Consider the following 27,759-nt stretch of genomic DNA (forward strand, 5'->3'; position numbering starts at 1 on the left):
ATATTAGTAAACCAGATTCTTAATACGTGCAATTCGTTTTCAAAATGTTCTTCTCACCCAAACCAATATCAGGTAGGATTAATAATCCTTCGCATATATCTAAATGATTAATATTTGATAAATCTATCATTCGTATAAATAAAATAAGTAAATAACATATATTGATTTTGGATTGACTGATCTTAGTAGCAACAGCAAAAAAAAAAATATAAATAACCAACTTTCTAATGAAAAATCAGAAAAATATGCTCCCACAACTATATAATTAGCTACTTAGATTTTTTTAAAATAAACATATATATAAAAATGCGCCAGAAGAACTCTGTATATATGGTCCCGGGCTCAAATATTCTTTACTAAGGTTTAGTTGCTGACATTGGTAAAAATAAAACCAGATATATAACCAAAGAGTTATATAGCCGGTGATGTGTCAAGAAAAAAAATCAAATCAACTTAAAAGTCATATTCGTGCAAACTATATATTCCTTCCTTGTATATCAAATCAAATCTCATTTTGATTCAAATCGGTCTTTCAGTTTATATAACGGAACCGGTCGGACTAATACTCAAAGTGAATACATATGCTTGGTCCTTGAAGCCGGTCGGTATATCAGTATATGCAATGGACTCAATTGAATATGTGGGTAACTAAAGGAGAAGGATTAAATGGGAAGAGAAAAGGATGACATAAGCAGGTGTTGACTAAAAGAAACCAAGGGAGGCAGAATCGGGTAAGGCATTTCCTTACACAAAAGCCAGATCTGTCCCAACCAGAATCTCTTCTGTCTTTTCATCCCCCATCTTTTTTATTATTTGTTTTTATTTTTTCACCACACACGCAACAAATCAACTTCTTTATCCCACATTTTTTCTTTTTAATCACGCAGCGGTCAAATCACCCACCCTACATTTTTCATTTATTGAGCTGTTTCTCATTTATAGTAAATTTTTATAGTTAAAATTGCAGTTTAGTTATAAGAGTATAATGTATAACAGTTACTACGAAACAGCAAAAATTGTAAAATAGAATGGTGAAATCATTAAATGGGCAAACATCGATTTGACATTTAGACAGCGGATTAAGAAATTAACTTTTAAGAACACAAAGAGAGTTACTACTATTATTTTGCAAATACAAAAAAATTCATTTCTTTTGTCGGCATATAACGTTTGTTAACTTGTCACCTGCAAGTTTGTAGGTTTCTTCTCTGCTCAAAAGGAAAGCTAGCTACATTACAGTAATTAACTTCCATTACTAATTAGACTACCCCAAAAAAAAAAAAAGTTTTATAGGTTCCTTCTGCTGCCTATTAAGTCAAAGAACAGCATCATCATGACTAGTTTTTCTTGTGATAGATACCATTATCCAATTTAATAGATCAAATAGCAATGATTATACATCATTTATTGTCAAAGATTCATTCAAATCCAATCTCCTCTGGATGATTATTTATGCATACAATGATACAAACCACACTTTGGATGCTTTCTTCATGTTGCATAATGCATACACTCACCCATCACAAGTCCCGTATTCTCTCTTCTTGTTATAAATTTAGATATTTACAAATGCAAAATAAGCCTCATCCATAAAACTTTTGCAACAACAATAATGAATAACTGCAAATTACTAAATAAATTTACACATACTTTATCTTTTGTGCAAATAAATATATACATACTTTATTATATAAAATAGTAGATAAAATATGATAGTAAACTTTACCAACATTAAAGAAAAATCGAAACAAGTGAAAATACTAATAAAAATAACATAAGCACTAAAGCACAGAATATTGTCGTTATACATAGTGTCATAATTGATTAAAGAAATCATCATCACATTTTTCAATATTACATATTGAGTTATGGACCGTCTAATTTAACAAACCTTACCAAAACAGCATCCTAACTTTCATATCTAAACATAATCAACCATTTTATTTTTTCAAACGAACGACCAATTCACGAGGATAAAAGCCAAGCAGTGGTTTGACTCGTTGTCGTCAACAACTTTCCACACCGTCGCTTGCTCATACGAAACTGGTCTTCCCATGCTCGACACACATATTCCCGCCGGAAGATTAGCATAGCCCTGAAAGATTCATTCCAAACTTAGTATGACAACTTAACCGGGAAACTTAATAAAATGACTAGCTAGAAAATGTTAACCTGCTGCATGATCTTAGCGAATTCGGAGCAAAGAGCTTTACGACCAGAGTCATCGAGAGTTTTGTCGAGCATTATATCCTGAAGTGCCACGAGCGTTGTTTCAAGCATGTCTAACCCGGCTTGGTTTGCAAATGTGAATACCGGGGAGGCCTAAGAACCAAAATTTATCAGACAATTTACCTTAGCAATTCCCAAGAACCGGATTGAGCACCTCACAAGAACAGAAATCTTACGTTGGTTTTGAGGGAGCAGCACAATATAGCATCAGAGTGGTTCCAAAGTTGCTTAAGCAATGTGTCACCTCCACAGGATTGAGAATCAGTTCCAAACAGGTCTGCCCCTGTATGAGCACTAAAACATCCAAAAGAAAAAAAAAACGTTTCATTCAATCAGAATGAGATAGATAACACCTTGTTGTTGCAAGTCCTTCAGAGTAAGGTTCTACAAATAGTACCTGTAACTACGAGTGATCCAACGGACAAGCGTGAGAGCCTCAGGGGAAGTGGGAAGTTGCATCGAGCCAGGACGAGGGGTGATGGCTAAAGCAACTCTCTGAATCGAACCAACAACATTCCTCACATAATGTCTGGCCATTGTAGCAACATTGTCTCTTGAATGGTTATCAAATGTAAACTGGAAGGCTATGGTTAAGACCAGTCTGGAGTTTGTTTCTGAATCGGTTTTGGTGGAACCATCAAGAGATGACGCTAGATCCCGTGTTCGATTTGTAGATTGATGGTCATTCTGTTACATACAAAAAAAGGAATTTTGTGTCAGTTGAGGCTCTTCCAGGATATTTAAATGTCTTTTGGAAAAGTTCTCTGATTACCGGATTCACTTTTTGTTCGAGCGGTATGACACGGAAACCAGAAGGAAGCAAAGGTGCATCATCAGCAAATGATTCATCGATAGGAGCAAAGACAAGCTGAGCACAGCCTCCAACCACATTTTCATCAACGCCGCTGCAAAGCTAAGCAAAAGCAAACAAAGAAACAAAATTTCCATTTCAATAACATAACTTTAAGAATCCAAGAAAGTCTTGTATATGAAACAAACCTGCAGTAAATACATATCCCGAGATAAGCCCATGTCTTCAGGTGAGTAAGCATGACCTCCGAGTCTAACCACTTCGAGGAACTAAAACGAGTAAACAAAATAGGATTAAAGGCATGGTCAAAGAAGAGACAACAAGGACAATGATCTTGAAAATCTATTTACCTCTTCATGTTCGAGTGTTTGTGCGAGAGGAAGAATGACTTGGTTACTAGGGAAACCACCAGTTCTGACGCACGGAACAGCGAAAGGATTTGCTCTGAGAGATGCAGCAGAATAGGCATCAACCCCGTAGTCTGCCCATTCAGCTCGGTGTTCTCTCAGGAAACGGATCAGTACAAGGGGTGGAACATTCTTCAAGGGAATATAATAAGAGACGAGAATGGCGTTAGGAATTGAAGAAACTGACTCTTTTGTCTTTTCAAAAATGTCAAATCATAGTGTACAAACCTGCAACAGCATAGAAGCTTTGGCACAGAGGACACCGCTTCCAAAACTTGGAAGAAATGAGCTACCGTATTGAGAGCCAGCGAATTTAGCAGAGGAAGAGTTGATCATGATTGTAATATCTTCTGCTCCATCACTACTCATTGGAGACCATCCATCATCCGCAAAACCATTAACAGCATCATTGAAACCACTGAATTTCAAGATAAGCAAAAGCAATTAGACAATGCTCCGAACAATAAAACTAAGCTTATTGACGAGATATATTACCGGCAGAGTCTTTGGCTGAAAGTTCTTAAAACTGCAGGCTGGCGTCCACCACTATACTGAACTTCTCCACTAGTCTCTTGAGCAACTTGCCTCACATGTCTCAGAGCCTGAAATGTGGAAGTAAAACTCAGAGACACATATGGCCTAGTCAGGTCAGGAAAGGGTCAGGTTCATAAGGAACTTACAGCGACGGTCATCTTCTGAGCAAGAATTTTGGAAGACTCATAGAGAGGCCTGAGCACTTCAGGAACACTTGAGACCTACCAAACCAAAGAAATTCAGCAATCAACATAATAGAAGAGACTCCTACGAGGGCTGATGTGTTTTTTACAAATCAAATGCTTACATCCAAGTCAACATGATCAACAATGTGAATAATTGAGCCACCACCATCACAAGGACGGATAAGAAACCCACTTGACAGCATTTTGGCTCTCACGAAGCTTGAGGACAGCGGACCATTAGGGCCACCAGTTGCAGAAGTTAGTGACCTCTCACAAACCTGAAGGAAACAATTATTATAAGGAAAATCTAGTAAACAGGGTAATAAACAAACATAACCAGTTCATATGACTCACCACATAGCTTCCATCTTCTAGACTTGTACTATATCTCAGCGTCCAAAAGTCACGAGCTGCTGCTAGTGTTGTAGGAGCATAGATCTGATAACCAACCATGAACAATGATCAGTACATTTTAAAGGAACATAAAAACAAGACTGATATATTTATAGAACAGACCTGAGTGTTGACAAGTTCGATAGTACCACCGCTTCCAGTGGGTATAACATTCAGAGTCTCGACACATCGACAGTCACGGAACCATGATGGACGATCTTTGAGGATTTCAGCGACCTACACAGTATTTGAAGTTTAGAGTGTCTTCACAGAAGTTTTCCTTTTTACAAAACAGTATTAAAGTAAAAAACCAAACAACATTTACCTTCATGGGTTCTAAACTCACGAGGCCACAGGCACGTGCTGCTATTCCACTGCAGTTGCGTGAAACAGCTACGATGCCAATAGAATCCGGACCAGGCTACATACATCACCATGAAAATACATATTAAAACATTTATAAAAAATCACTTCATTTTCACATATAAAAAACCTTAAAATGTTACAACTTATTTACCTTCATCCCAATCATCTGGACCCAGTCGACAGCAGTTCCTGTAGCCTTGCTAAGGAACTCTGCCAAGGTCTCCTCCGCAATCGAGAGAAGACTACCAACAAAGGACATTTACAAAAAATAAAGTTAGTTTCTTCACATAATCTCACAAAGAGAAATTCACTAACAGAAAAAACAAGAGCCTTGCTTACTTAGCTGGGTTGTTAGCATCACGCTGCGGATGCTGATGTGTTGGGTTTTGCTGCTGACGTTGCTGACCACTCACGACCACAGACTCACAGCTGTTGTCTGTGGTCGTCCCAGAAGCCTAAGTGACAATAAAGAGAGTTCAAAAGTCACTTTCTAAGAACAGAGAATTCTTAAAGAACAAATTCCATTCACAAGCATCAAAAAGATGACCAACTTTTAAAACGAAGTCTCTATTAGCAATGGGGATCAAAGGTGTAAGAGATATGATTAGGACTTACAGTGTGGATACGATGTTTCATGAATCCATTCTCATAAACCAAGTGGGATACTTGCTTCTGCAAACGGTCATTCTCTTCCATCAAAAGCTTGTTCATCGCACTCAGTTTCCTGTTCACTGTCTGAAGACGAGCTGACTCTTTCCTCTGCTTCTCTCGACATCTAAAAAGTCAACAAACAACCAAAAGAAAGAAAAAAGAAGCTTAAAGACAAACTATAGTGTATGATAAATGTGTTGAAAATAATAGAGAATGAACAGAAAGAGAGTTAAAGAAACAAACACACTTTTTTGCTTTAAGAATCATACCAGAATGACATAAAGAACAAAAAGATTATGTAATTTCCAACATATTCTCTGCATAAATATTACAACTTTTTTTTTTAAGAACATAAGACGTTTTAAAGCTCATCAAAGACAGTTTGATTAGCTGTCACTTTTTTTCTTGTAATTTTCACTTTCAACTGTGTCGACAAAGCCTTAAGCTAAAAGAGAAAAAACAAAAAATCTTTCAATTATATAGACATAGATCTGAAACTCAAAAGGCTTTTAAAATCACCATTTAGATCAAAAACAAGAACATTTAACAAAACATTGTCAGAGAATAGAACAGGCGTTTTAACATTATTGTCTTCAAATACAAGCAAACAAAAAAAGTCAATTTTTAATTTCAGAAACAATCAAAGAACACAAAAGCATTCCATTAAAGCAGTTAAATAAAGAAACAAGAGAATCACCTTCGATTCTGGAACCAAACTTTGATCTGTCGAGGCTCGATGTTACAGAGGATGGGACATTCACGAATAAGCTGTTGTCTTCGAAGAGAGCTAGGTTTAGGACACTCAGCATAAACTCTCTCAAGCGCTTCAACTTGCTCCGGCGTGTACCTAACGTACTTGCCGGAATCAAAACCTTTGTCAGGAGAGTCTCTATCGTCCATGGAGTGAGCCATCATAACTTCTACAGAGAGGGTTTACACACACAGAAAAACAAAAAAGAAAGAAGATATAAAAATCGATACTTTGAGGGTAGAAATAATTGAGAGACCAACCCAGATGAGATGTAGAGAAAAAAGAGTTTTGAGTTAGATTGGTAGGCTCTCTGAGTAGAGAGAGCCACCTTTGAGATTGTTCATGAGATGGTAATGGTTTGGGAAAAGAGTTTGGGTTTTCTCATTTGCAAAAGGAGAGATGAAAGAGGAGGTAAAAAGGAGCTAAAGCAGGCAGCTAAGTAGAGACTAGAGAGAAGAGAGAGAATACTGGAAAAGTAAAGTAAAGATCTTTGTGAGAGAGAGAGAGAGAGAGAGAGGACAAGGAAGAAACAACAAGAAGCACTAAACTTGTAATAATATTATTTATTTTTTTGTAAAAAAAAAAAATTTAAAGGTGAAATTTTGAGAGTAGGTTGAATTCAATGTTTTGGTTTAAAAGCTTAGACTGTTGAGGAAAAAGTAAAATTTAAAAACTTTTTTTATGCAAAAGCTTTTCTCTAAGAAAAATTTATGATAGGAGAAAGCTTTCATTTTATACAAAGCTTATAAGAATTTCCATCTTTATAATGATTTTGTTTAGAGCTCTTAACAATATATGGTTTGAATGGATGTTGCAAGAAAAATCCACTAATCAGTCAATTGTTTAGTCCACTATATATTTTTGAGGTGGATAACAAATTATAGCGATGAAGTTTATTTGTATGTAAAATGGTTTGTAGAATTGGTATGTAATGGATTTTTTATATTTTCTTTGGTATGTACCAATATAATTGATGAATAGTAAATAAGAATGTCTAATTCACAAACAGATTTATCTGTTCCAATCACCACAAACCATTCAACCCCATAGGTTTTAAAAGTAAAATTTTGATAGTAGGATGAATTCAATGTTTTGGTTAAAAACATATACTACTGAAGATAAAATAATTTTTAAAAACTTTTTTTGTGCATAAGCTTTTTTTTTTTAAATGTGATAAAAGAAAACTTAAATCTTATTATATAAAGCTTAATTTTATAGGTTGCATTAATGTATATGAAGTAAAATCATTTCCATTTTTATTTTTTTAGATTTTTTTTTCTTAGAGCTCTTGACAATATAAGTTTATGAGGTCCTACCAAAAAAAAATATAAGTTTATGAGATAGATGATCAATTACTTCTCTAATTTGATTTCATATCACCATCACCAAATTCTCGGCATTAATGTGTATGTCTTCAATATTCTTGATTTAGATAAAAAGTTTAGATGTTGACAAAAGAAAAAGGATTGAAAGTAATTTTTTTTTTTTTTAACAAAAGAATCAGCTCAGACGAGCGGATCAGAGGAAAATTGTCTATAAACAAAATATGATGTGGAGACACACGCGCTTGACGTGCTAAAGAATCCGCTCTTACATTAGCATTACGAGAAACATAAATCAAAGAGAAAGAAAAAAACTCCTCCCTGTCGATCCGAATGTCATCTAAATATGTTGCAAAAGCTGGCCAATCAGTTGGGGAAGACACCATCTTCACCAAGTCGGAGCAGTCGGTAAGAAAATCCACATCCCGGAAGTCATGTCCAATCATACATCGCATCACCCAGTTGAAGGCTTCAACTTCTGCATGTAACGGGGATAAACTTCGCCGGAAATTTGTCGCTCCAAGCACTGGGGGCGATCCTTCTGATGAAATACAACACCATCCTGCACCGGCAAAAACATCTGTCGCTTTCCAAGAGCCGTCAACATAACATCTCTGTCCCATAAAAATCGTAGGAAGAGATAAACCCCTTCTATACCCATGTGTTAGACCCGTAGTAGTGGAGGGAAACTCCTCCCCTCGACATCTACCTGAGCCTCCTGCCAGGACAAAGCCTCACCCTCCGCCACCCGGACAACCTCATCAGGGCGTTCAGCCTGGTTTTCAAAAACACGGGCGTTTCGAGCTTTCCAAATATACCACATCATCCAAGAAAAAACCTGAACCTGTGAACCCGAACTTATGGGATCTAGAAAATGATCAACATTAGCATATACAGAGTTCGTCGGAAAGAGTTGCGGCCCCACTGGTACATGAGCTAAAGCACAGGCTTGTCGGGCTGGCGGGCATAGAAAGATGGCATGATTTATATTCTCCTCCTCCATCCCGCACCGTGTACAAACGACATCACAACTCAATCCCCAACGACGCAAATTAGTCGATACCGAAATACAACCCGATAAAACTTGCCACATAAAATGTTGTAGTTTTGGTGGACATTTTACTTGCCAAACCCTAGCAAGAAGGGGGAGTGATTGCTGGACCAGATCCGAATGCCTGAAAAGGACCTTGGACATCCAAACGTTCCGTCTCATACCCAAATTTTACCGTATATTTCCCAGTTTTAGTAAAGTGTCATCCTAAATAATCTGCCTTGGAACAGCTGCTTAGAGGAATTGCCTCTATCAGAGCGACATCCACAGGATCAAAATGCTGAATAAGCAGATCCTTTCGCCAAGAATTCGTTCGTCGATCAATCAAATCAAGTAACCGGAGATTTGGGTCCTTAAAAAGACCGGATTGAAACCGTTACTTAAGGCATTAGATTTGAAAACTTTCAGACTCAACAAATTAGTACTAGCATTCAGACTCAACAAGTAATTGCAATAAACACAAAATAGATTAGAAAAGCCAACACGCAAAGGCTGTCTCTGCAAAATTTAAAGACATTTTTCAATTATTATTAAAAATCCACTGATTAATGTGCTTGTCACTAAAATCAATAATAATAAGACGAAAAAAAAACTTTGTTTTTTAAACAATTTTCATCATCCGTAAAACGCAAGTGTAGTTGTCAGAAGAAACGGAATTTTGACGAAATGGGGTAATTTGCTAACTTAGGGAAATAAAGCAGTTGGCTTTAAGCTCTGTGACAGTGGCCTACCCCAAACATAGCATCAAATTTTTCTCTACCCTCTTCTCTCTTATTGTCATAAGATGATGCTAACGATGATGTATGTAACAATGTATGTATGTGCATGTACATATCATAACCGTGGTGGGTGGCATGTTCTTGTATCGTATGTTCATCTTTTTTTCTTTGTAACCATGCGGAAGATGATGCGCATGACAAGTATGTACAAATGTCACTACGCGCGTGAGGAGCGTGATATATGTTTTTCTTTAGTTAACGTTAAGTTCTTTTGTTTAACTTGTTTCTAAAAAAGTTTTGTTTGAATAATAAAGTATATGAGAAAACAAAGACACAGCTCTGCCTTTGCTGGGGGGTACAACCTGTATTTGGTTGTCTGGTAACGATTTTTTAATTGGTTTTGTATCCATTTGTCCAAACATTGCTTCTTTAGTATAGTTGTTTGGTTTTCTTATACCTCTTTGTTTTTAACGGAAATTTAAACTGTAACTATTAGGATCATGTTTGAATTTCAAATTATGACCTCAATGCATTTCTCTGCTAACACATGAGAACTATTTCGTCGAGAACCGCGTAAACTAAATCCAAAAAAATCTCTGTATGCCAAATATAAATCCCCAACGATAAATACAAAATGGAGTCAGTCGCAATACAAGTGGTGGGTTGCTTCCCTTTCTCCAATATCTCCGTTTAACCAGAGAACGGTTGGTCTCACGCCTCACTCAATCCTACAGAAAAAACATAAGAAACAAGCTAAACATACTGACTACATCCAATATCGACATGTACGGCAAGCAGCCAAGCACCAAATCAATCATCACGATATATTTTGTTGTTATCTTCGCGAAAACGACATCATGAATATATTGATATATACATTAATACATGCATGTTCGTAAAGGAGGAATACACCAGATTCAATATATAAATACATACATTAAATACGGAAATGTCTAAGTAAATAATAAAAAGGGATGTAGAAGAAGGTCATGTGAAGTCTCATCATGAGTTCTTTACTTTGTGCATGCGCTTTGATTTCCTACATGGCAGTCTCGCAGATATATATATATATATACCCACTTTACCCTGTCCTTTCTTTTTGCATTTTGATTTGTATCTCTACGACTACTACTAACAATTACTATTATCTTAATCAAATACTTCGTAAAGATAGAAATCGTGTTACTAAAGCTCTTTCATATTAAATTCTTCTTTTTCTGTTTAAGAAAGAACAAGACTATCTATAATCAATTATTAACACACTTTATACGTAGGAGAGTATATCTCGCGCCACTAAAAAGCTACATCATAGAGCTCTTTACAGTTTTTTTTTGAGTACTTTGTTTTTTATACATTTCAGTTAATAGCTTCATTATTTATTTGACTCCTGTGATTGTCTCTAACTTTTTATGTATGTGTGTCACGGTGGAAACTATACAATACAAACCAGGGTTCTCTTAATAAAACTCACGACATGTGTCAAGAACCAAAAAAATACTATTATATATGATCTTTTGTGTGTTTGACTATGAATGAAAAAAACATCGTAATCCATTATCATAAAAATATCATAATAGCAAACAGAAAGTACACACAAATTTTATTTACATTTCGCCTTTAATTGTCTCCATAGTTCGTAAAAAAATAGTATGGATGATCTTTACTGATAGGAAAGATAATTTAGAAAAGAAGAAAATGGGCTTAATCTTTTCCCCTTAAAAAAATACGAATGTCAAATCTTCTGTGACAATGTTGATCTCTAAAGTCAAAACATTGCTTTTTCTTCAACATCATAATACAGTTCCTCTCCATCTCTAGGTTAATTAGTAATTATTACAATACGAGTGCTACTTTATGATGTTTTGCTTTTACATATACAACAAACTTGTGGGTTAATAAATGATTTTTTTTCTGAAGCAACAAATTTTGTAGTTTTACATAAAACGCAATAAACCCAAAACCCTTGATGTCACATTGTTTGTGGATTCTTCCATTCTTCGTTTTATTACCAAAATTTCTTACAACAAAACAATAATATCAGTAGCATTGTATCTTTAACTAAAACATCATGACATTTCCCTTTATTTATTTTTCCTTTCTTCCTCAGTGGGTTTTATTTTAATAATCACAAGTCTAAAAAACCCCACTTCACGTTTTACCTAATTGCTCCCAAGAACCCTATACCTTTTCTACAAAGATTTGTATATATATATATATATATATATCATACACTAAAAGATATAGATGAGCTGACACCAAGCAGAGAGCCAAAATACAACAAAAGCTTTTTCGTGTAGGGACCTTCTCAAGATGTACCACTCGAAGCAGCCATGGCGGATTTACCAGAGCTAAGGTTGGAACTATCTTCATGACTTTCTTCGTGATGCTCATCCTCCTTCTTGGCATTGAGAAACCGGCCGCCACATCCTCGTGGTCTTCTTATCGCATGCAAATGCCGAGATTCATGCAAATATGGCTGCGAGATACACTCTCAAAGATTTACTCAAATGAAGAAAGGAATCATAACAGAACTTTTTCTTTAAAGTATTTTTTTACCTTACGTGACTTGATGACTTTATTCTGCGATTCAAGTTTTGCTCTAGATTGCCTTCGCCTCAGTATTCCGTGGTATTGCTTTGCGTTTACAAAAACAGGTTCCTCGACTGCATCAGATGGTAACCGAACACCTTGTTGCTGCATTCCCATTAACTGTACATGTACCTGAAATGATTTGTAATAAGCTGTTAACATTATTAATCATTGAACTGTAAACTACATTTATCCGGATCAGAACACTCGTTGTAGTTAATACACCATACCCCTGCATAGGGTTGTTGTGGAGGCGGTGCAAAGATGCTTCTGTAGTAAGGATCTGGATATGGGTATTGTCCAGGTGCCTTCAGTATTAACAATACACAAACACACACAAAACAAAACAAAATTCGTTACTTCTATATTGTATGAAAATGCAGAAAGGTGATGGTAATGGCGTCAAGAAGTAAATTTATCAACTAGAAGGCCTAAGGCTACATATGACGAGCAACTCGGATTAGCTTCAAATGTAAGGGGTCCAAAAAGACTTGGCATATTAAGTATTGATGTGATCAAACATATCTTTTTTTTTACAGAGAGTAAGAAAGGTGCCAGAAACTAAACCAAAGATATAGTTCTGATTAAACAGTTTGGTTTTTTTGGGGCAGCTGAGAGATGTTTTACCATGGGAAGTGTACTCCCCGGGTGAGGAGGAGGAACCGGCTCTGAGTAGACTAAACTTGTAGCCATTGATTCATAATTTCTTCCAGGAAGAGTTGGTGATTGGAATTGAGAATCTCTCTGTTCTTGCTTCTCATGACTTACAATGTTACCTGGACAAAGAATACACCAAAATTAACAAGAGAGCACCAACTCAAGAATCAGTAACAGCAAACCACAAGAACATAAACTATGGATCAAGTTCTGAAAACAGAATTAACATGAAATAAGAAATATATAAACATAAAATGAATAAAGAAGAGAAAGAGAGAGCAAAACCAGACAGCTCATGGATTGAGGAAGTCATGACTCATGAGCTTAATGTCCGAGGCAGTATTTCTGAAAAGTTCCAAAGAACAGAGTCAGTATATATGTATGATTCTTGAAAGCTTATCAAATAAATTCAAGAACCAGAATTATCATATCCCCACAAAACCATTAACCTCTTATTCAAACTAAACAAGTCAAGAAGCCTACTAAATAAAATTTTTAAGGAACCAATTCCAAACTACAAAACCTTGTAATTCTTACAATCTGACTAAAATTCTAAAACGACAGAGCCATTTTGTAACCCAAAAAAAAAAAAAAAAAAAAGTCAAAAGCTAAGAATTTCAAAAAACATGATTGATAAAAAAAAATTTAATTTACCTAATATTGAAAAAAACTTCTGCAATCTTCTATGTCGATTAGAGCCTCTTCTTGAAGAAGAGAAGAAAAATGAAGAACACAGAGAGAGAGAGATAGTGTCGTTTTCTTCCCTTAACTCGAGTTTTAATATCCCCTAAACTTCAGAGCGTCCTTCTCCATCAGTCTACAACATCATGACGTTTTTACGCTTGAGCAGGTAAGAGAACGGCAAGGTTTGTAACAACTGATGCGGACGCAATATCGATCGTACAAGTGGAGAAAGAGAGAAGCGTTTCAGATTGCACGTAGCAGATGATTACGGGCAGATCTGACCGAAGTCTCTCACTTAACTGATCAAGTCCACGAGTTCTCACGGGACCTACCCTCTACCCGCTGCCCGAGTGACTTATTTGTATTTTCTTCTGTTGTGTGAGTCATCGATAGCGAAACCGGTTCGCGTTTGTTCGAATTCCAGAGACAACAAACTAATCTCGGTTTGGTTTGATGCAGACTAGTTTTAATCAGTATTCTAGAAAGGGGTCTCTTAAAATTACATAAATTTATTTTAATATTTATTTTGGTTTTTTAAATTATATATATTTAAATTATTATGTTTTATATCTATATATGTAATTATAAACATTTATATGTTGTTAATATAACTTAAATAAATGTATGTTTCTTACTTTTGTTTATAATTTATAACTTTTTATTTTTATAACATATATTTTGATATAATTATATATATATATAATATTTTATATTGTAAACGCTTAAATCACTTAAAAACCGTTTAGGCCTCGACTAAACGCGCTAGGCGGTGGATCACTGCCCAAATACCGCTTAGTCAGACCAACAAATTTCAGATATTATCAATGTTTGAATATTATAGGACAACATCAATATCAATTTTATTACGATTCTTAAATCAAAATCAGAAACAGCAAAGACATATTAAAAGAAGAAGAGAAAGAAAGGTTAAAGTTTGGGCGGCTTAATAGACTTCAACGTGCCACTGCTTGTTCTTCCTTAGCTGAGAAAGCTTCAAGTCCCAGCTCTCACCTCTCTCTTCTGCAACTCTCTTTAGTGTATCCTGAATCCCAAGCATCATTCCTTTAAGCCCACAAAAGTAAATATGAGCTCCATTGTCTAATAGCTTGAAGATCTCATCACTGTACTCCTCAATCTTGTCCTGCACATACATCTTTCCACCTTTCTTGTTCTTCTCCTCTCTGCTCAACGCCTTATCATACCTAAAGTTTTCCGGATGGTCCTTTAAGTACTTGGTAAACTCATCATCATATAGAAGGCTATCGGTGTTAGCTACTCCTAGGAAGAGCCAAGCTAAGCCGTCGAATGTCTTGTTTGGGACGTTTTCCATGAACATTCGACGTAGGTAGCCTCTGTAAGGAGCCACTCCTGTTCCTGTGGCTATCATTATGTGTGTCGCCTTTGGATCCTTCTCGGGTAGTAGCATTACCTTCCCAGATGGACCTGGTTTCAAAAAAGTATATTAAGTAAAGAAAAAAACTCTTATTTCAAAAGGTCTTTATGCATGTGATTTAGTTTACATACCGGTGATTTGAATGTTGTCTCCAGGCTTTGAATCACAGAGGAAGTTGCTGCAGACTCCATTCTTCGAAGGATCTTCTTTTCCAGTCTCGGGATCGTAATAAACAGCTCTGCGTACACATAAACTCGCTGTTTTGCCGTCAAAGAAATCTCCATATCTCGTTGATGCAATCGAGTAAAGGCGAACATTGTGTGGTGCTCCCGGTTTCTTCGGGTTCTCACCCTACACGGCACAAGATCCAATTCATAAATAAACTTAAGAGATTTAAGAATGGTGGTAAACAATTCGAAGACAACGAAACCATGTAACAGCACAAGGGACATGACTTACAGGAGGGATCACACCATAACTCTGTCCTTCCCAGTAAGGGAGGTTACCGTCATGATCGATGACAATATGACAAGTTTCTCCTGGGGCTTTTGGACCAACGACTCGCTCCACGGAGACAATCTTAGCAGTGTAGGACTCCTTGGGTTTGTACAAGTTCAAAGGAGGATCCTTGGGGTCTTCCAACTCAATAGGAGAGACAATAACCTTGGAACTACTTGTTTGTTGAACCGACATACATATTGTCCTGTTGGTGTACCGTTTTGCATCTCTTACGTTTGTTGTCTTCTGATTCAATGCTAAGGAAGATGACCATGACTTGCTGTTGAAGCTTATGCTATTGTTCTGCTGAAGAATGAAAAATGGTACAGCACAAAGCAAGCCATGGTTTAATATCAAACTCAAACAAACAAACACAGTCTCAAGGAAAGTAACCAGGGGAAGCCAAAAAAAGAAAACACCTCAAGCTTAAGCTTAATTATGTGTACAAGAACAAACACAGCTAAAGCTAGAATCTTTATGTTAAAAAGAGAGATTAGGATGCATCATCATCACCTTGAAGACGGATCTTCTAAGAGAACGTTCGTTTCCGATTGAAACTGAGACAGCACCAGCCTGTAATTGGAAAAACAAAAATTCAAACTCCATCAGATTAAAAACTCTCTTTTTTTCTTATAAGATCGTTAATCAAGTAAAACAAAAGCCTTAAACCCAGATCAAAGATCATAAAACCACCAAATCCAATCTATTTCAAATAGTTCCCTCGTTTTCTCCGAAAACAGACAAGGGGAAACCCATAAAAACAAACAGATGATTAAATAATTCTCCGGCCATACTCAATCACAAGGATCAAGAGTTTAAAAGCAACCGTTGACTAAAAAAATCAGGGAAAAAAAAAAAGAAGAGTGAGGATCTGACCTGAGACACCACAGCAGAGTGAGACATTGTGATCAATCGAAGAAAGGAGGGTACTCAGATTCAATATAATCGATTTGACTGAAGAAGATGATGATGAGCTTATGGGGTTTTATAAATAGAGTAAGCGCAGCAACACGATCCTTTGAAACTCCTCAAAGGCCAAGCTTCTTCCTTTCCTCCCCCTCTTTTGGACTCCTCCAACTGACGCGACGCTCTCTCACAGACTTCTTAATTTAATTATTGATTTTGCCACTCCTATTAATTGATTAATTAAGCAAAACCGGAACCAAATTGACGAAATGTAACTAAACCGACCGAACCAATTCAAATAATTTCACAATAACCAAACAGACCAAAAATAATCCAATAACCAAAATACATTATGAGTGTAACTGTTTTCTACACAATAATAATGATTCACATAACAACAAAATCTTTATTCTCTTGAATCATATGACCAAATTATATAGACAACGAATTCTACTTGGTATTAGTGACATTGTTATTATGAATGTGATCGCAATTAACAGAGGCATGTTGTGTTTTCGGGTAGCCAAGAAAATAAATGAGAGCAGAAGCGACCATCAAAGCTACACCGGAGAGTCCACACACCAAGCTGCCCACTACCAGCACGTGGTTCATCACGTGTTCATCATCATCGTTGTCCCGAACTTTTGATGACGTTGTCGTCGTCGTTAGTGGGGATTTCACCGCACTCGGCAATATCGAGCTGGTAGACGGTGGTGATGATGATGATGAAGAAGATGTCGTCGGCGGCGTCAGCTCATTTGGAGAAGGTGGTCCGAAGAATGTGGTCATCTCCGATTGAGACTCTCTTGTTGGTTCGTAGTAGTACTCAAGACCGTGATCGGAAGGTCGTAATTCTCTAGCGTTTATGGTCATTGGTTCTATGACGATGAACAAGATCATGACTGAACACATGATAAACGGTGGAACCATTTTTGTGATTTGGTGTTTTTTTTGTCTTAGGCTTGAGAGTTACAACAACTTGGATTTTGGGAAGAAGACCTTCCCGTGAAGGAATGCTTTATATAAGAGAATCCAAACACGACGAAACGACTTCGTTTTTTAAAGTTATGATCATCCCGTGATGTGTGCGTATTCTTCATTGTCCAATTGCAAACAATGCCAACAAAGGTAAACGCCGTCGTTTCCATCGTTGTCACGACAAAATAGTTTCTTTCTTTTTATTCCACGTTGGCTTAGGGAACAGTCTCTCTCGACTCTTGTGCTTTGTCTGAATTTGTTAAAAAATTATTCTCGTGAGTTTCTTTGTCGGGGATTGGCCCTAAATTCACGGGGTTATTAACAATTACAAGAAAGTAAAAAAGAACTCGATTGTTTGTTGTAATACGACCACACTCTCGAGTCGAGAGCGAGTTTCTGTCATCGATTTATATATTAGCTATAGTGATTTACTAAGCTTTCAGAAAAAAGATTGATGTAGAAAAAGGTAAAATACCAAGAAACTAGAATTTATAGTTGAGTGGTATACAAGGTTGTCTATTTCTTGAAAGCAACGAACAGAAGAAGAATCTTTAAAAGCTTTTTTTTTTTTAGATTGAAAATAAAGAAATATCTAAAAATTATATGAATAATTGTTTCAATATATATCGAGGGGGAAACTATTTCTTTCCAAGTTGTATGCCAAATGATTTTGCTTACCCTTTCGATACTTACAGTTAATTGACGCAATCCCCTATATAATTTTTCCTAGAGAGTACTAATCTTTGTCAAAAAAGTAAAAAGACACTGCTAGTAGTAGTAACTAACACCTATCGTTATGTCAATTTATCGACCTTAACCAATGAATAAAAAAGCAACGAAAGTAGCTCTTGTTTTGGTTTTTTTTTTTCAAAACAGATTTTGGAAAAAATATTATATTAATTCTCTGTGGTTTACTCATGGTTAAGAGTTTTTTTTTTAGAATGATGGTTGGTGGATAACTTTATCGAGTATGCTTGAAACGATGCATATGATGGATATCAAGTATCTATATATACATTTTTGAAGTACATTTTGGTTTATACCCTTTTAATTTTGATTATTTAAAATTTTAATCCCTACAAAATACTTTTTTAATTTTGATTATTTAAAATTTTAGTCCCTACAAAATTGCAATAAAAGCAATAAGTAAAATTTGGTAAATTGACAAAATCGATTTTCTTATAGAAACTAATTAATTCTACCAAAAGTTCTTATTAATCGCAAATTTGTTTCTTGTATATGTGTCCTAAAATAAAATAAAAAAAATATCAATCATTAAATTGTATACACTAAAAAATAAACAATCTGTTAAATTAAATAATTATATATTAAACAAAAAATAATAGTATTATTTTAAATAAATACAAAATATTATTCTGATTAATTATACATTATACAAACAGTTATATTTCATAATTTTAGTGTTTTATCCTGATAAAATTATAATACTTTAAGAATAATTGTATCACCGCTTAAATATAAAAAATACTAAAAATTAAAAAGAAATAATTTTATTACTAAATTAAGTACCATTAAAATCAAACATCATTATAAATAAAGTTAAATAATTGTCTTGTGATGTACCACGGATTAAATCCTAGTGCTTTCAATAATCTGTTTTCATTTATTAATCATTTGTTAAGGAACTAGACATACTAAATCTCAATAACAGGTATTCAGCAACCACATAAATAGTCTTCCCATCCAGCTCCGCATATGCAATCTTCTTGTCAGCACCACCAAGCTCCTCATTCAAATCATCCTTGTCCTTTTTCTCCTTCTCCTCCACACCATCATCCTTCTCAGCAACCGCAGAAATAGCTTTCTCATCCAGCTCCACATCTGCATCTTTCTTGTCAGTATCACCAAGCTCCTCCTTCAAACCATCCAGCTCCTCCAGACCATCTGAACCATCAGAAGCTTTTGTATCCTTCTTCTCAATAGCCTTGTTCTAAGACAATGCAAAAAGAACAATGTCTGAGTTTGATTTCTGAGTTTGTGCAATCATTTTAAGGTCTCATCAACTAATGCAAAACTACCTTATCGTTTCGTCGACTATAAACAATGTTGTTCTCTCTCAATACTCTTACTACTCTTACTCTCTAAAAAAAATTGACACCTTTCAAAACCAAACTTCAAACCAAGTAAAAGTCAAAACTTTTTACACCTAATCCAGCAAAAACAGCCTTTCTATAACTAAAAACCGAAACTTCCAAGCAAAAAGTCACCTCTTTGACACCTAATCTATACTATTAAAAGAGAAACATTTTTAATAAGTAGACATAGAATTAGAGATTATTACAATGAAATGCCACTCAAATAAGAATAATGATATGAAACTGTTAGACCAAACTCTAATGGGATTCCTAAACACTATTTTCGTGTAATTTTAGAACGAAAATATCTCCAACTGAATTTAAAATTGACAATATTATAGTGTGATGCTATAGTATCACACCAAATTTAGTGTATCATCACAACTCTAAACACTACTACTTAATTATTTTATTAATAATATAATTAAACTAAGGAATAGAAAAGTAACAAAATGAATAAATTTATAATGTCTTCAGTTAATTGTTTTTTAAGTTAGGAAGATGCTTCCTCCTCAAGGTAAAATTTGAAAGATTGTTGTAATGTGGTTTTAAACAAATAGTAACATAAAACAAATTAGCCAATCAGAAAATGTTTTGTTTTAAAGATTTTATCAAAAATCAAAAGCAATTTTTGTAGTCTATTTGCTTACGTAGGTGACAAAAGTTTTGTACTCCCTCATTTTCTCTCATCATCTTTTCACCATTCTCGTCATTTTTTCTCTCTCAAAAATGATTTCTTCAATTCAACATCATCTCCTTGCGCTTAGGGCTAATGCTAAACTGGTATGTGTTTCTGCTTCTTTCTCTTGCTCAAAAATCTTCTTATTTAACTCAAAAAGGTCTCGACTTTTGGATGTATTGTGGCAAAGATGTGAATTTTTTGCTTGATTACGTGTATAAAGATGTCAAACTTTTGAAAGATGTCGACTTTTTCCATTTTTACTTGTCACTAGATTTGGACCCGCATGTACGTGCCAGATTGATTTCAAAAACTAAGTTTGCTTTATAATATATTATGTATATATGAAGTTATGTTTGTAAATGTTTTTTTTTTATAGAAATGTTATCAACATTCAATATCCATATTCTACCAATTTTGTATCTGATTTGTTTTTAATTCGGTTTAGACAAAAAAATGAACGGATTTGTTTCTGTTATCAACAAAGATAATCATATTAAAAAAATAGTAAGAGAAATATGGTATGTTATTTTGGGACAGTAAATACGTCACGTCCCTTATATGTTTTTTTATTTAACTATTTGATATTGTATATTTTAGTCCAACGAATAAGAAATATGTAAGAGATTCAAACATGCATGTATGTACGGAGAAAAGCACATGACATATTAAAATAAAAATGCATGTTGTAAATAAAATTAAGAAAAAAAAAGAAACGAAGAAGGCGTAATTAAATTGATGAAAAAAAATGTAAAGGGTTTAGAATTATTCTCCAAATTGTCAAAAGGATTAGTGATGTTAATCTAGGCATCAAGTATGCGGAGGTTAACGGGCTTAGTATAATAGTTTTAGACTTTTATCTGAAATTCATACGGTCCTCAGCTGCATAAACCAAGACCTTATCTGAAATTTCATCACCAGCTTCTGCGCAAGATACTACGTGAGAAACAAGAGCAGCAATACGTGCCCAAGGTGGATCAGCGTAAGTCCACCTATATATATGTGATGACAAAAGTCTATAGCTGCAATATTTATAATTTTGATTCATGCATCTGTGAAACCTTATACGAGGTAAAATTAAAACTAATATCTCCCTAGCAAGATGGAACCGGTGATAAAACAAACCTCACTAGATAGGAGGATGCGAAAGTAGGGACGTTGTGATGTGATTATTTTCTCTGTTAGTTGTAGAATTGATATTGACATAAACCATAACACGGGAAAAAAATATATATATGTACCTTCATCAAAATCACCTAAGATTGGTCCACCCTGTACAAGCGATTAGAACACAGTCCTGATGGCTCCACTAGCTGACGTGGCTAAGGAAACCAAAGAATAAAAGCAGTTTTGGCTAATAGTGTATCAAAGTGGACGCAGAAGGTTCGACTCAAGGAATGAAGTGAAGGTGCTGACTGAGACAGAGTCTCACAAGATGTATCCTAATCGGTCACACGGTCGTCGACACGTGTGAAGTCGTTAGGGTTTAGGGTAGTCACGTAACCGAATAAAACAGAGGCCTCTGCTTCTTCGTTGACTAAGCCGCCTTTGGGCGCTTTCACAAGGAGAGAAAGAGAGCTGGAGAGAGAGAGAGAGAGAGAGAGAGAGAGAGAGAGAGAGAGAGAGAGAGAGAGAGAGGGTGTTTATCTCTGATTCTATGCTTAATTATTTCTCAAGTCTTCTTCTTCCTAACTTGTTTCTCTTGTGTAATCTCAGGTTTGGTTTTAAACCTTGAGAGGGATGGTGTGAGTGATCTTCTTGTTGTAACAAACGATGTAATCCTTGAATTCATAGTGGATATAACGCTAGCAAATAGCAATCACCAAAAGTTAAACATGAATGTATGGCTTTTTACTTATGATAACTTTGGATGATATAACCTACACACACCATAGATTTGTTGTTTTAGGACTCTAAGAGCAACTTATACAAAAGACTCTTCCTCAAATGGCTTTTTCTTTTTTTTTTTTTTTTTTTTTGCGGTCTGTAACTGTATCACCAAACCAATAGTAATTTCTGCTAACTGATACACCAACTGGAAAGTTTCTCCAAGATCACATGCATATAAAGAGAGAAACCAAAAATGCCACTTGGGAAACAGTTGGGATCACTAATTAACTCAAAGAAGCAAAGCAAAGTACCTGTATTCCCGAAATCCATTCTAGACCAAGTCTTAAAAGCAAATCAGGCCTTCTTTGCAAGCTAGGGAAATAATACAGATCCAGAGTAAATGGTTGAAAGATTAAATATATAAAAATAGAAGACATCATAGAATGCGAATCTAGATGAACCAGAACAGCCCCGTCTCAAAAAAAAATTTGTCCCTAGGCATACAATTGTTTTAAGACCCTTTTCAACATAATATTTTTTTTTTGTTTTTTTCTGGTCCCCATTAGCTTAATGATTTAAAAAAAAAAAAACTTTGTCCCATGGCCATTGCCCCTCTCGCCATGGGTATGAGCCGGGGCTGAACCAGAACCACCCTTGCACTCGCAGTGGCATTCAGCCAGATCGACTACTCCGAAGTCCGACCTCGACGAAATGATAGAGAAGGACTTTGTTGGGGAGCAATCCGGGAAAGGAGCTAGCAGGGACACAGAAAGGTTCAGACTTTAAATATTCTGTTTTCATTATGGTGTCAATGGCCTCGGAGGTCTTCTGGTACCACTTAAGCAAGAATGTTTCACCCGTGGATTGTGACTCCACCAAGCGTTCGCTCGTGGTGCATGAATTCAAAAGCTCCCGTTTGGTCTTGGTCAGCTCGGGAAAGCCTTGATACCGCAACTTCTGAATCTTGGGTGTGTGCTTGTGTTTGCGGAGATCCCATGATGCAATGAGGTGGCCTCCAGATCCGGGTATGCAAAACATGTCATGTTTCTTTGAAAACATGACTCGGGAGGAGAAGAAACAGGGGTTTTCGATTCTGACGTTGATCCATTCGGAGTTCCTTTGACCCGGTCTGCAAAAGCTGAGCTGAGGTCCCAAGAACTTAGCAGCCACAACACAATCCTCTTCGTCTGGAGAAGGTGTGGACATTGCCACGTTGGTGACGATTTGGGTTTGGCAATGACGCAGAGTTACAAGAGGAGGCAACGAGATACGTTTTGGATCTGAATCCCATGCAGCCGGGTTTAGATCGTCTTGGAGACGCACAGTTCCGTTCTTCAAAGAAGCTACCCAGTCATGAGATAAACCAATAGTTACCATTGCATCAGTAACATCGCCTTGGTTTTCACTTTCTTCTTTAGGGTAGAAAGTCTGCCATGGGATAGTAGGCCTATACACCAACTCAAGAGGCGCCATTTTTGCCAAATGATCATAAGTACTTTTTTCACTGGTATGATAGAGATATTTTAGTTTTCCGAGACGACCCGCTCCACAAGGTTTAGCGACGAGCATGACGCAAGGAGGAGTTTGCAGCAAGGAAGAGGAGGAGCCATTAAAAACATGGGGAGAGGCTCTACCAACACCGGTTTACGAAGGCAGAGCTGCGATGGCTGGTTGAGAAGCAGAGACCTTTATCGTTCTTAGCAGAAAAACAAGAGATTAAGACAGAAGAATTGGTAATCTTGTTCACAACGTCTTCCCCCTCAATTATTAATACACACGGAGTAACTTGGCCACCAAGTTTTCCATCTCCAAATTTGTTATGGTATCTTTAGGAATAACGTCCTATTTCCCCCTCGGAACTATCGCATCATACCAAATCCACCCAGAACTTTGATCTCGTTCTATATATCCCACAAACTTAAGTGCTCAATCTATTTCTATCCGAATCCATAGTTGTATTACTATTTCTCCAATTTTTATGGTTTAAACGGTTTACTAACCAAACCTAATATAAACCGATAAAAATACGGTATGAAACTTATTTTTTAAACCAGACAAACATTAAAAACTCACCCGACTTGTCTGTAAACAATCTGATCCAAAATCTTCTTCTTCACCTGGTTTTTCAAGCTAAAAAATTATTTTTGTGAATTTTGATTTCAAAATTAAGAAAGTTCATTGGAAATTCAATATTTTTTAATAACAACTGTTGTCACCGGTGACAGTGAGTTTATCGAAATCGAACATTGCGTCTCGACCGGACTGGATTCCTCATTCACCGGAATCTTCTTCCCACCACTCACCTCTATCTCCCTTCCATCTCCGTCACCAAAACCGCTGAGGTCCGCCTTTAGAACGGTGTTGCCGCTGCTCTCTTCCCTCACATGTCCTACCTCTCACTCTCTTGAGTTCGGTTCAATTTGATATTGTGATTTTCCTGTATTGTCGATTGCACGATCCATGTCAATTTTGATTCGATGCCATATTAAAATATTGGCTCATTCTTCAAATTTATTTTAAAAACTAAATCCATAGCTTTTCGTTGGGCAAGAGAATCATCTCTACACTGATCGCATCAGAGAAACCATTGGTGTCAAAGGTAAATATGTGAGGAAATGCTTACTTTCTTAGATCATGTGCATTGGTGAGGGTCTCAGCCAAGTTATAATTTTTTTTTATGGAAACGTATGCATTGGTGAGAGATCCATTGAATATATTATCAATAGAGTATTTTTTTTTTCTTTTAGTGTATATTTGTTCCTTTATCCTTTAATTTTCATGAGTCAATGTGACATGTATTTTTAGTAAACCAAGTTCAATAATATTACAAAAAAGCACTATATCCAATTAATTTAAAATTATCGAACTCGCTTTTAAGACAATACTACTATTAGTTTCAAACATGATTATCTAATTTGATTAGAAAATGTGATTTTTCATGTTGAGTGTGTAATATTTATCATTCATTTCGATGATGTTTTGCAAAAAGAATATGTATTAATTTTTCGATTGCAAGTGACTGAGATAGTCTAATTTTTTGATTTAAAATCGATGATCCAATATAATAATATCTGATACTATATTTTGGTCTAGCAACGTCATAATCATCAGGACTAAAGCTGAAACATGAAATCAATCCTGATGATTACCACTTTAACTAACGGAGCATTGATATTCCGATAAAATCAACAAAGCATATTTCTATTTTTTTTTTTTTTTTTTTTTAAACAGAACTAAGCATATTTGGAGGTGATTGCCTACGTCAAGTCATTTGCGTCGCTTGGAAACAAAAGGACATTCACCTTCATCGAAACGATCAGTAGCTTCTATCATCCTGTCAGTCCCAGCCAGCCCAACTAAATCTCGACATATTTATTTATTCTTGGAGCCTATTATAATTAAAAGTGTGTACTGAGCCTCGCCGCAGGTCTGATTCGTCTCGGCATTCGCAACGGAAATGTCGTCTCTATTGCTGCTCTGAACAGGTCCAACACGTAAATTAAATTTGAACCGGCAAGGAGTTACAACTTAAAATTTGGGTCTTAGATTCGATTTGTTTTGTGTCGATACTTCTATCTGAACCGTTGAATGTTATGTTATTTCAAGTTTTGGTCTTTGTTTTTTGTTTTTTTTTTGGTGGATTCAGTGATTTGTTCTTGGAGTGGTTATTGGCTGTTGCATTGGTTGGAGGAATCGTTGCTCCTTTGAATTACAGATGGGTCAGTGTCTGCTGCTTATTACATTCTTTTTAGTTAGATTGTGTATGTATGTCTAAAAGAAAGTTCCTGACTGACACATTTTTGGCGTTCTTGATGATCTATTGTTCTTGTGAAAGGGCAGAGCTTGAAAGAAGCAAAAATGGCAATGCTGCTAGTAGAACCTGTCCTTTTGGTTACCGATGAGACATGTGTCTCGTCGTGGTGCATTGATGTTCAGAATGAAGATATACCTTCGTTGAAATGTCGTGTGTTGATGGAGTCTACCTCTACAGATTTTGCAAATGAACATAACCAGTGTATGATTTCATTTGTATAGTGTACCTTAAAACTCAAAGGAGATGCAACTGTGACTTCATTTGTTTTTTTTTTTATTCTTTTTTGTTACTACTGGCCAGTTTTGACAACCGAGATGCTTAAACAGAATGTGCTGGTTCCTTCCTTAGCAACGTACGCTTGGGCTCCTGATGATGCTGTTGTGATATGCTTCACTTCTGGTACAACATGTTTTACTTCTGCTTCTCTGTATTTTCCATAAATACATAGTCGTCAGTTTACTTGATCTCTTATTGTTTCTTAATGGGAGTAGGTACAACGGGAAGACCCAAGGGTGTCACGATAAGCCACTTGGCTTTCATTACACAGTCTCTAGCTAAGATTGCTATTGTTGGCTACGGTGAGGATGATGTACGCTTTTTTTACCTGTTTGTCCTCAATGAATTTTATAAAGCTGAATACTTCCCTAAGTAAAGAGTCTCTTAACCTTCTCTGCAGGTGTATTTGCATACATCACCATTAGTTCATATCGGCGGTCTGTCATCTGCTATGGCCATGCTAATGGTTGGGGCATCCCATGTTCTGCTCCCCAAGTTTGATGCCAAAACAGCCCTTCAAGTTATGCAACAAAACCGTATAACTTGCTTCATCACCGTCCCAGCTATGATGGCCGATCTTATTCGTGTCAACAGGTAAAAATAGAAATGAATAATTCCTTGCTTGGGGTAAATATTAGTCTTTAAAACCGTTGGTTGGCTAAATTACTATTACTCGAAGGACAACGAAGAATGGAGCTGAAAACCTTGGCGTGAGAAAGATACTAAATGGAGGGGGATCTTTATCAAGTGAACTCCTTCAAGAAGCTGTGAAAATCTTCCCATGTGCGAAAATACTCTCAGCTTATGGTGAGTCCTCCTCATTTGGCTTCCTCAAAACAACCATTTTTATTTGAATCTTTGGACACTAAACTCTTTGAGATGTTGGTTTCAAAGGGATGACAGAGGCGTGCTCTTCGCTGACCTTCATGACTCTCCATGATCCAACTAAAGAGTCTTTGAAAGTAACATATCCTTTGGTTAATCAACCAAAGCAAGGTACATGCGTTGGCAAGCCTGCGCCGCATATCGAACTGATGATTAAACTCGACGAGAATTCATCGAGGGTCGGGAAAATTCTAACTCGTGGACCACACACAATGCTTGGATATTGGGGTCATCAACTAGTTCAAGAAAACGTTGCAACATCAGAATCCAGAAGCAATGAAGCTTGGCTTGACACAGGTGATATAGGGACCTTTGATGGGTTTGGTAACTTATGGCTTATAGGCCGGTCCAATGGCCGAATCAAAACTGGAGGCGAGAATGTTTACCCCGAAGAGGTTAGCTTCCAATACAAGAAATTGGTCGATATTAGCCTCAAATTGTGCATTTTTACATGGAATGAATGCACAGGTTGAAGCTGTTCTAGTAGAGCATCCTGGGATTGTTTCTGCTGTGGTGATAGGCGTCATTGATGCTCGTCTTGGGGAGATGGTCGTTGCTTGTGTTCTTTTACAAGAGGATTGGATATGGTCTGATGTTGAAAACCGCAAACGAGGTTTCGAACTGTCAAGTGAGACACTCAAGCATCATTGTAGAACACAGAACCTAACCAGGTAATATATCTTTGATAATCTAGTTTCTAAACGAATAAAATTTTCTTAAATATATATACTTATAAGTTTGATGAACTTGTTGGACAGGTTTAAGATACCGAAGAGGTTTGTCCGATGGGAGAAGCAGTTTCCGTTGACAACAACTGGGAAAGTGAAAAGAGATGAAGTTCGAGGACAAGTTATGTCTCATTTCCAAATCTTGACTAGCTCTCTGTGATCATTATTCATTACAATTTAAAGCCGTAAAAACATTCTTTGTTTGTTTTAGGTTATTATGATGGTACTATTGGTTCTTATGATCATGATGTAGCAATCCTTATTAATCTGTCGTTAAGGATAATGAGAATCTAAATGTTGTTGATCTTCTTGAGGATTTAGATTCCT

General features: G+C 36.2%; 5 protein-coding genes and 1 pseudogene across 8 annotated transcripts; 1 reads left to right on the top strand and 5 right to left on the bottom strand.

The window, feature by feature from the left end:
- Window positions 1-1,758: 1,758 nt before the first annotated feature.
- LOC104777076 (homeobox-leucine zipper protein ATHB-9) lies at window positions 1,759-7,042 on the bottom strand. Of its 2 annotated transcripts, none has more exons than XM_087503807.1 (18): window positions 6,274-7,042; window positions 5,541-5,700; window positions 5,265-5,380; window positions 5,077-5,167; window positions 4,885-4,980; window positions 4,683-4,796; window positions 4,521-4,604; window positions 4,289-4,444; window positions 4,128-4,202; window positions 3,943-4,049; window positions 3,676-3,865; window positions 3,391-3,579; window positions 3,229-3,309; window positions 3,002-3,142; window positions 2,627-2,916; window positions 2,406-2,523; window positions 2,173-2,322; window positions 1,759-2,095 (listed from the first exon to the last, which is right to left on the bottom strand). In XM_087503807.1, exons 1-18 carry the CDS (start codon window positions 6,489-6,491, stop codon window positions 1,949-1,951), a joined length of 2,523 nt encoding a protein of 840 aa, XP_087359933.1. In that variant the 5' UTR covers window positions 6,492-7,042; the 3' UTR covers window positions 1,759-1,948. The 2 variants fall into 2 exon arrangements, with proteins under 2 accessions (XP_087359933.1, XP_087359937.1); XM_087503811.1 differs by having other exon boundaries at window positions 3,011-3,142; window positions 6,274-6,861.
- A 4,354-nt stretch (window positions 7,043-11,396) lies between these two features.
- Window positions 11,397-13,565, bottom strand: LOC104777078 (nuclear transcription factor Y subunit A-7). 2 transcript variants are annotated; one of them, XM_010501282.3, is made up of 6 exons: window positions 13,320-13,565; window positions 12,951-13,010; window positions 12,636-12,784; window positions 12,239-12,316; window positions 11,976-12,140; window positions 11,397-11,895 (listed from the first exon to the last, which is right to left on the bottom strand). In XM_010501282.3, exons 2-6 carry the CDS (start codon window positions 12,976-12,978, stop codon window positions 11,725-11,727), a joined length of 591 nt encoding a protein of 196 aa, XP_010499584.1. In that variant the 5' UTR covers window positions 12,979-13,010; window positions 13,320-13,565; the 3' UTR covers window positions 11,397-11,724. The 2 variants fall into 2 exon arrangements, with proteins under 2 accessions (XP_010499584.1, XP_010499585.1); XM_010501283.3 differs by having other exon boundaries at window positions 12,956-13,010; window positions 13,320-13,540.
- Window positions 13,566-14,145: 580 nt separating this feature from the next.
- On the bottom strand, window positions 14,146-16,452 carry LOC104777079 (ferredoxin--NADP reductase, root isozyme 2, chloroplastic-like). 2 transcript variants are annotated; one of them, XM_087503827.1, is made up of 5 exons: window positions 16,117-16,452; window positions 15,754-15,813; window positions 15,202-15,543; window positions 14,874-15,093; window positions 14,146-14,792 (listed from the first exon to the last, which is right to left on the bottom strand). In XM_087503827.1, the coding sequence occupies exons 1-5, from the start codon at window positions 16,141-16,143 to the stop codon at window positions 14,293-14,295; spliced, it is 1,149 nt and encodes a 382-aa protein (XP_087359953.1). In that variant the 5' UTR covers window positions 16,144-16,452; the 3' UTR covers window positions 14,146-14,292. The 2 variants fall into 2 exon arrangements, with proteins under 2 accessions (XP_087359953.1, XP_087359949.1); XM_087503823.1 differs by having other exon boundaries at window positions 15,202-15,546.
- A 23-nt stretch (window positions 16,453-16,475) lies between these two features.
- LOC104777080 (uncharacterized) lies at window positions 16,476-17,076 on the bottom strand. The gene has a single exon (XM_010501285.3). The coding sequence runs from the start codon at window positions 17,074-17,076 to the stop codon at window positions 16,597-16,599; it is 480 nt and encodes a 159-aa protein (XP_010499587.1). The 3' UTR covers window positions 16,476-16,596.
- A 5,238-nt stretch (window positions 17,077-22,314) lies between these two features.
- Window positions 22,315-24,191, bottom strand: LOC147946881 (uncharacterized; annotated as a pseudogene).
- Window positions 24,192-24,344: 153 nt separating this feature from the next.
- On the top strand, window positions 24,345-27,663 carry LOC104778959 (2-succinylbenzoate--CoA ligase, chloroplastic/peroxisomal-like). Its single transcript, XM_087507281.1, has 11 exons — window positions 24,345-24,365; window positions 25,135-25,214; window positions 25,376-25,448; window positions 25,570-25,744; window positions 25,844-25,942; window positions 26,035-26,132; window positions 26,220-26,413; window positions 26,499-26,626; window positions 26,714-27,099; window positions 27,173-27,375; window positions 27,463-27,663. The coding sequence occupies exons 1-11, from the start codon at window positions 24,345-24,347 to the stop codon at window positions 27,590-27,592; spliced, it is 1,587 nt and encodes a 528-aa protein (XP_087363407.1). The 3' UTR covers window positions 27,593-27,663.
- Window positions 27,664-27,759: the final 96 nt, after the last annotated feature.

The sequence above is a fragment of the Camelina sativa genome, chromosome 3 (assembly GCF_030686135.1).
Source record: "Camelina sativa cultivar CO46 ecotype springtype chromosome 3, ASM3068613v1".
In the NCBI taxonomy this organism is placed as follows: domain Eukaryota; kingdom Viridiplantae; phylum Streptophyta; class Magnoliopsida; order Brassicales; family Brassicaceae; genus Camelina; species Camelina sativa.

Bases quoted from the DNA above. Each gene is read 5' to 3' on its own strand.
- LOC104777076 (XM_087503807.1), bottom strand. From the start codon at position 6,491: ATGATGGCTCACTCCATGGACGATAGAGACTCTCCTGACAAAGGTTTT. The intron at 5,701-6,273 runs GTGATTCTCTTG...TTGACTTTTTAG, and splicing joins GTTTGGTTCCAGAATCGAAG to ATGTCGAGAGAAGCAGAGGA. The intron at 2,524-2,626 runs GTACTATTTGTA...TGGATGTTTTAG, and splicing joins TGGATCACTCGTAGTTACAG to TGCTCATACAGGGGCAGACC.
- LOC104777078 (XM_010501282.3), bottom strand. From the start codon at position 12,978: ATGACTTCCTCAATCCATGAGCTGTCTG. The intron at 12,317-12,635 runs GTAAAACATCTC...TTAATACTGAAG, and splicing joins CGGGGAGTACACTTCCCATG to GCACCTGGACAATACCCATA. The intron at 12,141-12,238 runs GTATGGTGTATT...AAATCATTTCAG, and splicing joins CACAACAACCCTATGCAGGG to GTACATGTACAGTTAATGGG.
- LOC104777079 (XM_087503823.1), bottom strand. From the start codon at position 16,143: ATGTCTCACTCTGCTGTGGTGTCTCAG. The intron at 15,814-16,116 runs GTCAGATCCTCA...TTCCAATTACAG, and splicing joins ACTCTGCTGTGGTGTCTCAG to GCTGGTGCTGTCTCAGTTTC. The intron at 15,094-15,201 runs GTAAGTCATGTC...TGTGCCGTGTAG, and splicing joins GTTATGGTGTGATCCCTCCT to GGTGAGAACCCGAAGAAACC.
- LOC104777080 (XM_010501285.3), bottom strand. From the start codon at position 17,076: ATGGTTCCACCGTTTATCATGTGTTCAGTCATGATCTTGTTCATCGTC.
- LOC104778959 (XM_087507281.1), top strand. From the start codon at position 24,345: ATGCTTACTTTCTTAGATCAT. The intron at 25,215-25,375 runs GTCCAACACGTA...TGGTGGATTCAG, and splicing joins TCTATTGCTGCTCTGAACAG to TGATTTGTTCTTGGAGTGGT. The intron at 25,943-26,034 runs GTACAACATGTT...TAATGGGAGTAG, and splicing joins TGTGATATGCTTCACTTCTG to GTACAACGGGAAGACCCAAG.